This window comes from Zea mays, chromosome 6 (assembly GCF_902167145.1).
Source record: "Zea mays cultivar B73 chromosome 6, Zm-B73-REFERENCE-NAM-5.0, whole genome shotgun sequence".
Classification (NCBI taxonomy): domain Eukaryota; kingdom Viridiplantae; phylum Streptophyta; class Magnoliopsida; order Poales; family Poaceae; genus Zea; species Zea mays.
In genome coordinates this window covers 173,009,332-173,021,918 of record NC_050101.1, presented here as the reverse complement: position 1 = coordinate 173,021,918, position 12,587 = coordinate 173,009,332, and the positions used below count along the sequence as shown (strand labels likewise).

Genomic DNA, 12,587 nt, shown 5'->3' with positions numbered 1-12,587 from the left:
AATTGATCAGTTGGAATAAGGCGGGAGCAAAGCATTTAGACAATTTAGGGCTTATTGTCACCTTAAATAGGGTCTAGTAAGGTCTGTCAGCCCTCCCCCCCCCCTTTGTTTCACCTTTCTTGGGTGCTGGAGAGGAGGCTTGGGTGATTGGTCTTAGTTTTTTTTTTCTTTTCTGCCCTCAGGGTGTTGTATTTCGGTCCAGTTTGGACCTTTCCTCTCTTAATATAATGATGCGCAGTTCTCCTGCGCGTTCGAAAAAAAAGCTTCTTTGGTCCTTGGGAACACATTTGAAAGAGTTGGGCTCGGGTCAATGTCGCTTCTTCATGTGGTTGGTTTCCCATAACAAATGTTGGACAGCTGACTAGTTGGCTCCCTGGGTTTGCAGCATCGTCCTTGCTGCCTATTGTGTGGTCAGGTCGTCAGGAAAGTGAAATTTTTCTCTCAACAGTTTTGCTTTGGGGTTTTGGGCTGCTACAAAGGGTGGGGCTCCAGAACCTCTCCCCTCGAGTCTCCCTTTGATGTTTCATGGTCTAGAATCAATGAAGGGTAGTTAGGCAGGTTCGGCAAGGTCTAAATTCTATTATAGTTTTCAAAACATGGACCATTTTGTGTTTTGTGTTTTGCCTATTTTGGCATTGTACTTTGGTCCATTTTGGACTGTTTTCTTCTCTTAATTTAATGATGTGCAGCTCTCCTGCGCGTTTAAGAAAAAAAAACATGGACCATTTAGAATCATCGTAATCCCTGTTTTTTTATGGGGCCTCACCAAATCTTGAAAGCATCACACTGCTGGTTGCTGAGGAGATGAGATAATGGGGTTTGGCAGGGGCTGCCTTGTCTATTGAGGGGACTTAATCTTTTATTCCTCCTGGTAGTGGTAAGTGTTTTGTGGTGTACCACGGGCGATGTAGTTGTTTGAGTGGTGGGGTGTTCGTGTCATTGTGTGTGTTTTATAAGGGTTTCTCTACCCGGTTTTAATACAATGATTTGCATCTCTCCTGCATGTTCAAAAAAAGTTCTATAATATACCATTTAATCTCTTATCTTCAAAGGGACACTGATACTGAACCTATGGAATCCCTTTGCTGTTTCAGGAGACCACAACATCCATCAAGATTTTAAATACCTTGCTCACAGATATTTTTAAATTTTGTTTCTGCACCATTTCGTGAGTGCGTGTATGTTGTGATGGAATAAGTCTTGAGCATCTAGAAGACAACATGAGTTTTTTGATTGTCCTCTTTTAGCATCTTAGCAACTAGAGGACAACATAAGCTTTTTGACTGTCCTCTTTAGTCTCTTTAGCATCTAGAGGACAACATGAGCTTTTTGACTGTCCTCTTTAGTCTCTTTAGCATCTAGAAGACAACAAGAGCTTTTTGACTGTCCTCTTTAGTCTCTTTTAGCTTTTAGCATTTAGAGGACAATCCTGTTGTGTCGTGTGTTGTGTAGTGTGGTAGTGCAGTCTCTAGAGCTATAAATATGTGTCCCCAACCCTTAGATGGGTATGGCATTTGAGTAGTGTGTGAGAAATAAACGAAAATTGCCCCAACTCGTAGTGTCATCCTCTGGATGAGAGTCCCTCTGGATGAGAGTTAGAGTCCCTCTACTTACATGTTGAGGGATGGGGGTTTAGGAGACAGAGGCAGCATGCAGCAACATGAAAGGAAGAGTTCAGATGCATGCAAAATGTGTATATGAATAACTAGAACGTCAATTCTTAACATTACATTCAAACAAAAGAAAAACAACTCATACCATTGTTAAAGTATGGTATCATCAAGTAATCAACGTAACATGAAAACTCAACCTTTTCAAAGAATCTTGAAGCAGCTCAATTGTCTTATTGGCATCTGCAAATTTCTTCTGCAGTACTTGGATGTCCTGTTGTGCTTCAGTTAATTGTGAAATGATTGCAGTACTCTGTTGTTTCTCAGATAACAATGAAGTCTCCAATGTAGCTGCAGTTTCTTCAAGTCTATGTTAATGAAAAAGAATAATCAGCCTTTTTGTTTTAGGATAATGATAGTAAAAACAATAACAAAATTGCAATCAGTTTCTGTCAGGGCCTAAGGAGGCCCACGGAGGGGCTACAGTAGCAGCAGCCATGGGCCCTCCAAGGGGGATTAGATAAAGATGGTTAGAGATAAGATTAGAAGATTAGTTGAGATTATTTAAGAGATTAGTTGATATTATCTAGGAAGGTTATCAGTTAGTAGTTTGTTGAGAGTTTTTAGTAGAGTTTTAAGGAGATAAGGATCTCTAGCTAGATAGGGGCAGCCAACTGCCTATTTATGTAATCAATGGATGAGAAATAAAGTAAGCAAGAATCAGAAGGGAAAATCCCCCTCTTGCTCGGCCGTGGGCAGAGGCCCCCGGTCGGCGGCCGGTGAACAGTAACCACGAGTACTGTTCACGTACGAACAGTACCGCACCACCTCCATCAGCAGCCCCAACCATCGAATTCCCTCTCTAATCCTTCACTGATCTAGCGACCATAACAGTTTCAAACTGAAGTGAAACCACTTGTCACTCCAAAAAATACTTTTCCAACAACAGAGTAAATGCATTTGGATGAACTTGCATATCTAGAGTCTAGACCAGCCCATGATTGGTTAAGTACCTGACCTTGCACCTACTCCTTGTGCATCCGTGAGAAAAAAGAACTGCTGGAAAGCAGCCCTTACCCCTTATGAACATGGCTGGAAGAGCTACTTGGGAGAAATTTGTCTTGACTCTTGACTGCAATTCTTATTCATGTGCTGCTAGCTATCAAGGTCCCAAAATGGTTCACCAAAGTAATTGATAAATAGAGAAGAGCTTTCTTGTGGAAAGGAAGACATCAGATTAATAGTGGTTCATGTCATGTGGCTTGGAATAAGGTGCAGAGGTCATTTGAGTTAGGCGGCCTTGGGATCCAAAATTTAGAGCACATGAGCTGGGCTCTGCAAGTCTGTCGGCTCTTTTTTCTCGAATATGTAGGAGAGCTACATATCCTTATATTAAAAGATAAGAAATACAGGAAATACACCAAAACAGGAAATACAGGGACTAGAGCCCAAACAAAACAGGAAATACACCCAAAACGCGCGCGCGCCCACACACAACTACCCCCCCCCCCCCAAAAAAAAAAACTCGGCAGAGGAGGGAATGAGCCCTCCCGGTATTAAACTAAGAAGAGACCGAAAAAATGGTCCCGACTAAGAAAATCACCAAACCCTGGCCCCATCACTAAGGTCTAGTCATTTTCTCCCAAACCACTAAGCAGTTGCCCCCATTTACCTCACCCAATTAGGGTTAGGGTTTCACTCTCCAACATTACAGACAGGCACCTCTAAACCAGCCCATCACTGGCCCTCAACCACAATCTGTAGCCAGAGCCAACGCATTTGGAGAGCCAACCCAGGATATGTAAGTTCGGTATACCAAGACCACCCAGATCAAGGGGTCTAGTCATTTTCCCCCAAGCCACTAAGCAGCTGCCCCCATTTACCTCTTTTCTTCCTTTCCACAAGAAGGCCCTTCTGATTTTACCAATCTTCTTGATCACCCATTTAGGAACATCAATAGCAATGAGGAGATAGGCAGGAATAACCGACAACACAGACCTAACCATAACAATTCTTCCAACCAAATTCAGGAAGCGTGCCTTCCACTCAGGAAGTCGATCTGCTATTTTTTTCAATCCATCATGTAATACCAGTTCACAAGAATGCCTCAGCCCTTTTTTCCATTGCAATTGTTACTACGGTTAGTAATGGTTTGAAGACCCTATTCTGCTCCTACATATGGCTTATGGGTCGTAGCATAGCTGATGTTGCTCCACCTGTTTTTGAGGCGGTTCCAACTAGATTTAGGGGAAAAAGATTAATGGATGATGCTTCAGGAGACCAGAGACAAGTTTCTGATATCCAAGGTAATTTGTTAATGGTTGGCCTTTTTCAATTTTTCCAGCTATGGGATATCCTACAAGAAGTGACTCACCATGATGATCAGCACTTTAGGCGTTTCTCTACCTCTGGAAATGCAATAGTCTTCGACAAAATCTAACCCAATCTGTAGATATCTCTCCACTTCTTCGAAAATGATCGTCATCTCTTGTATTCCGTGGGAGCGAAGTGTATGAGAGACTTAGGTCAGGTTCAGGGTTTGGGCCAGTAGTTTATGGTTTTTTAGGTGCGTAGTTAGGTCCTACCCAGTATGTATTCCTGTATCTAAGTTTTTGTGTGTGTGTTTTCAGCCCCTTGCTTGGTCCAAGGCAGAAGTGCAGGCTGTGTCAGACCACACTTATTTGTCTCTTAATTCAATGATAAGCAACTCTCCTGCATATTCTAGAAAAAAGAAAAAATTGCTAATCGAAGAACAGTGAAGGAGGCACTAGGAGATAACACCTAGGTTTCATGGCATTAGATGTGGTCTTTCAAGCAGCATCTGAAACCTCCAACTCGGGTACCTTCTATTCAGTTTTGAGCTCACTCCAGCAATAGATGACCAGCATATACGGATGGTATCCTTATCCGGTGAGTTTACAACAAAATCAGCCAACCGTAATTTCTTTGTGGGATCAGTGAAATTTGGGACATGGAGGGAAATATGGAAGACCTGTGCTCCACCTGGATGCAGATTCTTTGTTTGATTGGCTTCCTTAAACCGTTGCTGGTCAGCTGATCGTTTTACCCGCCATGGACTTGAACACTTGGAGCGCTGTCCACTGTGTGACCAAGAGGACGGTGCAACATTTACTCACGTCTTGTGTGCTTGCAAGGAAAATGTGGTTTTCAGCGCTATCAATAGATGGACTGCAGCACTTAGCTCCAGGCTTGGAGAACTAAAAGTTTATAGATTGGTGGTGTCATGCTTTAGCTCTACGTAACAGACTCGGTGTTGGCGGGTTCCACATGAGTGGCCTAAGGAAGGAATAACCAAAACAAGCCTTAACCCTGCATTTTGCAGAGAGGTTGTGTCGAATCCAGGATCTTTTGGCTTAGTGAAAAAGCTTCTCATCACTGCGCCCTGTCCTTCTATGCTTTAGCTTTGCAGGTGGTTCCCAATTTATCTCACAAGGGCTTCAACTCCTTGGTTGTTTTGGTGGCATGGTTGATTTGGGAACATACAAATTGCTGTATTTTTAGGGGTCTCCTAATTTTGCTGCCATCTTGTGTGGTATTAGAGGCGAGGCACTGTTATGCTGTATGGCGGGAGGCCGGGAGCCAAAAGGCTCCGAAAAATATGGCTATGGCCATAAGTGTTTTGCTCACAGTTGCTTGTTGTAGTTAAAATTTGTTGGTGAATCCTTTTTGTAACTTCTTTGCTCCTATAAGGGTTGTACGAGTCATCTAGGCTCCTTTCTTCTTAATATAATGGTATGCAAATTTCCTGTGTGTTTGAGAAAAAACATGAAGTGAAACCAAGAACAGAAAAAGCAACATTAAGGATCACCTTTGGATGTCGTCTTGGAAGATACTAACGTTATGCTCAGCTACTTCAATTTTATTGAATAGTTCCTCGTTTTTTACATGAGCTTCAGTGAGTGATTTCTTGGCTGCATCACTTTCTTTTCTTTCTGCAAGCAAAGTAGCTTCTCCCTCAATTAAACTTTCTTGCAACCTGTGATCATGATGAAGAAAAAATAATGAGATTTAAGTCAACCAAATAATCCTACAATTCTTTGTGGTTGCCAAGAAATGCACAGATAAAAGACTGAAAATTTTGTTAGGGTGCGTTTGGTTGCGGGACAGCCAGGACAGGGACGTCCCCTGGCGTCCTCTCTCGTCCCTCCAATTTTGAGGGACAACTGGGGACAACAGTGGGATAGTACTGTCCTAACCCTTGACCCTGAACCAAACAATCTTATTTGAGTAATCGTCTCATCCCGTCCCGTCCTGTCATTGCAACCAAACGCATCTTTAATATCATGAGTTAGGACAAGCTTACATTTCTTACTAAACCAAAATGACCTTTGCACAGCAATCTGAAGCTCAGTGGATTTTCCCTTGGCATTTGCAATTTGTCTCATTAATTCTTCAACCCTATGATGCGCATCAGTTAGAGCATCTCCAACAACTCCTAATATTTATTCTTCTATTATTACTGTATGGGGCTCTCCCAAAAAATCTAAAGGCCTAAAAAACATGTCTACCTCCAACTGCTCCTTATTTTATCCAAAAATATTAAGGGTGTGTTTGGTTTAGCTTTTGGGTTTGGCTTTTGCACTATAAAAGCCAAAAGCCAAACCAAAGGGCTGGATTCAGGAAGCAACTTTTTCTAAAAGTCGACTTTCTCACAGTACAAAACTGACAGCACCTCTGGACCTTCTTTTAGCGGCTTTCGAATGGAACTGTGAAAATATATATAGAAGGACTTTTAGTGGGTTCTACCAAACAATTTTAGGATTTTTAACAGCCCACAACAGCTTTTTTGACAGCTCATAGCCCACAACGGCTTTTTTCATAGCCACAACCCAACCAAACAAACTCTCACTCTCCTGTTTTGAAAATTAAAAAGAATGTACTCGCAAATGACAAAATTACCGGATTTCATCTCTTGCAACAGTGGAGGAATCAGGCTAGAGTTGCAGTATAAGCACCGCCATTGAGATCTCCACAAGTCGTTGCCGGCGAGCGTCCTCCTAGGCTCCTGGCCATCCTTGCGAGTGGCATGTGGGCGCCATAGCATGTGGGCGTGTGGGCAGCAGTGATGGAGGATGATGTCGCCGAGCAGACGAGGAAGAGAAGCAATGTACGCTAGGAGAGAGAGGACGGCTTCGTCGACGTGGAAAAAGAGAAAAACATGGATTGGGACGTTCGGAGGTTGGCGGAAATTTGTGCAAAGAAGCTGGAGTTTTGAGACACCAAATAAATTGGGAGCACATAATGGGAACTGTTGAACATGGTTTTTTCTATTATTCTCCCAAAATAAAGTTTTAGGAGTATGATTTGGGAGTTGTTGGAGATGCTCTTAGGGTGCGTTTGGTTGAGGAGCCAACTGGGATGGAGCGGCTCCATTCCAGTTTCTAAGAATTGAGTCATTTCATTTTGTGTTTGGCAAGCAGAACGGAACCGTTCCATTTTTTGTTTGGTTGAAGAGTAGAATAGAGCGGAACCGCTTCGTTTAATGTTTGGTTAGAGAGCCATATGACTGTTGAGTGGAGGAGAGGGATGAGAGCGCTCATGTCAGCGAGAGCGCTCGCATCCGGTCGTTTTGGTGGAGCGAGAGCATCCCAAATATTTGCTATTTATAGGCTCCAGGAGCCGCTCCGCTCTCCTCCATGCTAACCAAACATCAAAAAAATAAGAATGGAGCCGTTCCATTCCCCTCCGCTCCTCAACCAAACACAGCGTTAGTCCCCTTGTAATTATAGTTCTTAGGCTAAGGGGTTGTTTATACCTCTATTTATACCTGTTTATACCTCTATTGTAATTGGGTTAAGGGGTTGTTTGCTTCAGATTAAAACCAGCTGTTCGGATTGTTACAGCTGCAATCCATATAGACAAAACATTGTAGAAACAGTAGAAGCTGGTACGGATTACAGCTGCAATCCATAAAGACAAAACATTGTAGAAGAATCCTAGGCGCCAGAGCCTACCTGTTCAACATGGTATAGCCTTCTTCCCTCCTCCCTCCCATGTTCCTAGGCGCCAGAGCCTACCTGCTCCCGTTGGCAGCTCCTCCTGCCGGCGAGCCCTTCCCCCTCTACGCGGCGACCCCAGCCCCTTCCTCCCGTCGGTGCGCATTCTTCCCCCTCCACGACGACGACTACCTTATCCCCGGTCTCCCTCCGGTGTCTCGCCGGCGAGCCCTTTTCCCATCCTGCGGGTGCGTCCTTCCTCCTCCACTCGTCGACCCCAGCCCCCTCCTCCCATCAGCCCACGTCCTTTCCCTCTCTTCCACCTCCGCTTGAGTGGCTTAACGGCAGCAGCGAAGGTGTTGGGGGCCTTCGGCTTCCGAAGGTCCTCAAAAACATGATTTAACAATGTTTCTGGAGTATAATGTGTGAACAGGTATCTTCGGACTTGAATCAGAAAGGGAGAAGCTCAAAAGATACGAAGGTTGACACAGTGCCGAAGCTGTGAAGCAGGAAAGCTTCGGCATGTTCGCAGAAAGGGGAACCGACTTAAAGATGAAAAGGCCATTTAGACCTCGATAGAATGCTATAGAATTATCACCAAATGTAAAGGGCATGTATGTAATTTTGTATGGGTTGTACCCCGTGCCTATAAATAGGTGAACAGAACCCCCGTACTGTTCACGCTGACTTGGCATTTGCTTTTGCGTCACACTTGTATTTTCATCTCCTTCCAAGCCGAAGGTACATTTATAATTCAATATTGTTTCTATTTCTTTATGATGAGTTAATAAAGTTAAATGAATAATGTTATATGATTATTCACGCTATCTTTTATGTTTCATATGCTTCGTCTTTTACTAATGTATATTGTAGTGATGAAGGTTAATCCTTCATGACCTTCGTCCGGAGATCGTTATATCCTAAGGGAAATAATGCTTCGAAGGACGAAGGATCTTAATGTTTAACATTTTCTGTGTTGCCTTGTTCTTAACTCATAGCATTTGAGAACAAGTCCCCAACATTGGCGCCCACCTCCGGTGAACTCACTTCCACTTCGAGTCTTCGTGAACACCTTCGGAAGCTATAGACCTTCGCTATGGCGCCGAAGAAAGCTTCAGCGGCTGGGGCTGCAGCACTACAACCGCTGGACCTCAACCAGGAGACCGTCTCTCTTCGGGAGGCCAGAAGCCAGAAGAGAAAAGCTGTTAGCCCGACGCTTGAGGAAGAAGAGCTAGACCAAGAAATCAGAGAGATGGAGATGCTACATCAACAAGTGCAGAGGAAGAAGGAGAAGATGGCCCGCCTAGCTGAGTTGCAAAGGCAAATTGACGAAGCTTCTGAGGAAGTTCGCTATCTCACTCACGATGAGCAGAACAGAAGGCCTCATCAGAAAGACCTTCATCAGGAGGGCTTCGTCAACGAAGACGACTGGTATGATAATTTCCATCAGGGAAATTTTGTTTTTGATGATGCTTCTCCTCTGTCTGCTGAGCTGCAGGCTACTCCTTGGCCTCCATCCTATAAGCCACCCCAGCTCCCCATGTTTGACGGCCACTCCGACCCGAAGCAATTCTTGATGAGCTACGAAGCAACAGTGTCTTCGTACGGGGGCAACGCTGCAATCATGGCGAAGTCTTTCGTCATGGCCGTCAGGAATGTTGCTCAGACCTGGTATTCCTCCCTTCGGCCAGGAACAATTACTTCATGGCAGAAGCTGAAGGATATGTTACTGACCAGCTTTCAAGGATTTCAAACGAAGCCGGTTACAGCTCAAGCCCTCTTCCAGTGTATTCAGGATCACGAAGAATACCTTCAGGCGTATGTCCGAAGGTTCTTACGATTGAGGGCGCAGGCACCAACGGTGCCCAATGAAATCGTTATCGAAGCCATGATCAAGGGGCTTCGTCCTGGACCTGCAGCTCAATACTTTGCTCGGAAGCCTCCTCAGACCTTGGAGAAATTGCTCCAAAAGATGGATGAGTACATTCGTGCTGACAATGACTTTCGCCAAAGAAGGGAGGAGGCCTTCAGATTTTCTGAGATGACCAGGGGCTTCGGAGGAAGATACTACCCGAGGCATGTCCGTTCCATTCACAGCACTCAGAATGATGATAAGGGGAGTCAGCAAAACAGGCCGCAGTGCTCCTCACAGGCTTCGGGGCAACAACAAACTTCCTTTCGGCCACCAGCTCCAAGAGGCAGAGGCGCCAGGGGCTTCGGCGGAAGATTCGGAGATCAGCCAAGGAGACTGTTTTGCCTATTCTGTGGAGAGGGCAAGGGCCACACCACTAGGACGTGCCATGTTACAATCCAGAAGCAAAAGGAACTAGCCGAAGCTGCATCTCAACAAGCTCAGTCGAAGCAGGTTATGCATACTGCTTCGTTTCATCCGCCTTATGTCCCACAATACATAGACAACCACCCTGCGGCTTCTGTAGCTTCGGCAAGTCAACCTCAAGCTTCCTGGCAGCAGCTTCCGCCTCCACCTCCATTGCAGCAAGGTCAACAGCCAGAAGGGAGTCAATACGCTCCACAGCAGAGGGACTTCAGAGAACAGTCCGAAGCTCGCACAGTCAACAGCACTGTGCCAGAGTCGAAGCACATTTATTGACATATCCTACCTTTGATAGCAGTCTTTTCTATTCAGTTTTATTTTCTGTGAAGCAAAAAACATTGATAGTTTCCATGTAATAATTTCGTTGTTTCCACGAGAAAAATTTATTTGATTCACAGGCCTAAGTTGCCGAAGCCTAAAATTTCTTCCGTTACCAAGAAGGACCTTCGGACTAAAAATCCTTCGGAGTAACAAAAAGTCGTTCTAAGGAACGCAGAGTTAGTTTATAAAGTCACAAAAAGTCGTTCCAAAGGGAGCGCAGCGTAAGTTTTCTGCTCAGAAGTCGTTCCTAAAGGAATGCAGAGCCTACAGCGAAAAATCAACGCTGATACCGTCTAAGTAAAAGACGAAGAAGCTCCTAAGGGAGGCTTACAGCGAAAAGTCAACGCAGATACCGTCTAAGTAAAAGACGAAGAAGCTCCTAAGGGAGGCTTACAGCGAAAAGTCAACGCTGATGCCGTCTAAGTAAAAGACGAAGAAGCTCCAAAGACGTTCCTAAGGGAATGCAGAGCTTACGAATATATTTTATGTGTATCTTCGGAACAAATGTCACATGCATAACATAACATCATCACATCATTTTGCATAGCATAAGCATCATACATCATATCGCATTTGGCAAGAGAAGGGGACACTCTCAACCTTCGAAGGGATGCTTTGAAAAAGTGACATTGAAATTGTATAGCTTCGGAATACAGTTTCGGGGAATATTTTCACGAAACATGGGCGAACTTTATCAGATCAACATCAAAGTTGCATAGCTTCGGAAAATAGCTTCGGAAAATGTTTTCACGAGGCATCGATGTCATTCATCAGAATAATTTTGACGAAGGCTATCTTCTTCACGACGCATGAAAAGAAGGGAAGGTGTTTTTTCGCCGAAGGCTCAAAAGTGGTATGTATTTAAAGTTTCATGCATCGTAAAGAATTCAATAATGAAAAGAGACTTGTATATTACATTCAAATGTACAAAGTGTTGCATAGATTACACTTTAAATGTTTTTTCCAAATAGCACCTAATCTTCCCTCAATACTGCTTCGGCGGCTTCATTCAGAAGTTGGTCAACAACCTTGTCCATGATAGTTTCGGCCATTTGATTAATTTCTTCATCCCCTTTTGTGTGGGGGTCGGCAGATCGTCCAACAGTTTCTAAGCGAAGAGAACACTTCTTCAGTACTTTTACAAATCGCGAGCAAAGTTTAAAATGAAAATTACAACGCAACAAGAACGACTAGTTGGTACCTAACTGTCTTTCGGGCTCCCTACTCCTTTCGGCAGCGTCTGCTACTCTTCTAGCATCGTGAATGCCTTTTTCGCTTCTTTCAATGATCTCTCGCGCCATTCCTCGGCCGCCGTCGTTCCAGATATCAGTAAAAAATTTGCCACCAACCACGCTTGCTTCGGCCGAGGGGTCCTTGACGTCTTCGGAAGATAAGGTAGCTTCGGATTGAGCTAAAAATTTTACATGCCCGCAACCTTTCTTCTCTAAGACAGAAGCAATTCCTCTGGCGCCCGAAAAAGCGCATATGTCGCCACGACTGTTCAGAATCTCTTCGAAGGCCTCTGCTTCGTGGCTAATCCATTCCAGCGGACCTTCGGGATTGCCTCGAGAGAAATTCTCTTCGCTGGAAAAGGCGCCTACGCTGGCGAAGCTGGATTTAATTTTATTCACACATTCTACAGATTTGACATAGCATTTCCCCTGAGATGTGCGAAGCTCCTTAACTTTTGATTCCAATTTGTTGACCATAAAATCACTAAGTTCTCGTTTCGTTTCCTCAAGCGCGCGCTCCTCTTTAGCTCTAGCCAGCTGTTTCTGAAGATCTTTAATCTCGCGTTTTTGAGCTTCGGCCTGGGCCTTTGAAGCAGCTTCGTCTTTTTTCACTTTATCTACCAGTGAAAGCAGAATTTTATCTTTTTCCAAAGCTTCGTTTCTCAGTCTGATAACTTTGGAGCGTAAATTATTAAACGCAATGTCATAGCTTTCATCTTCGGCGCTCTTTTGGGCTCTTAGTGCGTTGCTTAGGATCAGGCCCTATACGAAAAAGAATTCATATAAGAAAAAAGGAATGAGTTGCGTAAAAATAAGGGGGTTTTTCAAGTGTTCAATTCCTATACCTTCAGGCTGTTGTACGCAAGACTGTCTGCGAGATCTTCTTTCGTCATGGCGCTTAATCCAGATTCAAGCTTCGGGAAACCAATACTTCTGGCCATTTCTCGGCAGACAGATAGCTCTTTGTTGTCAGGCAGGCAGTATAAGAAGTCATCTTCATTCGTTCCATTGAATATTATTGCCCCCTTCGGATATTTTAGTTCCTTTGCATAATGGATGGCTTCATGAGTTTCTTCTTCAGATAGCTTCTTCCCCGAAGCATGTCGTATCATGTAATCACGCGTGCTGGCAG

The 12,587-nt window shown here is 44.2% G+C and overlaps 1 protein-coding gene across 15 annotated transcripts in view; it reads right to left on the bottom strand.

The window, feature by feature from the left end:
* LOC100383772 (uncharacterized) overlaps window positions 1-12,587 on the bottom strand; it is a 69,120-nt gene that overhangs the window by 20,914 nt on the left and 35,619 nt on the right. For 13 of the 15 annotated variants that reach the window (XR_004849984.1, XR_004849985.1, XR_004849983.1 and 10 more), the window contains 2 exons: window positions 5,440-5,607; window positions 1,811-1,978 (listed from right to left, as the gene is read on the bottom strand). Coding sequence is in view for 12 of the 15 variants with exons in the window: in XM_023300315.2 (XP_023156083.1) it covers window positions 1,811-1,978; window positions 5,440-5,607 (336 nt within the window). In the remaining 3 variants the exon portion in view is untranslated. The remainder of the gene's footprint in view (window positions 1-1,810; window positions 1,979-5,439; window positions 5,608-12,587) is intronic. The other 2 variants (XM_035959747.1, XM_023300308.2) reach the window with 1 other exon arrangement.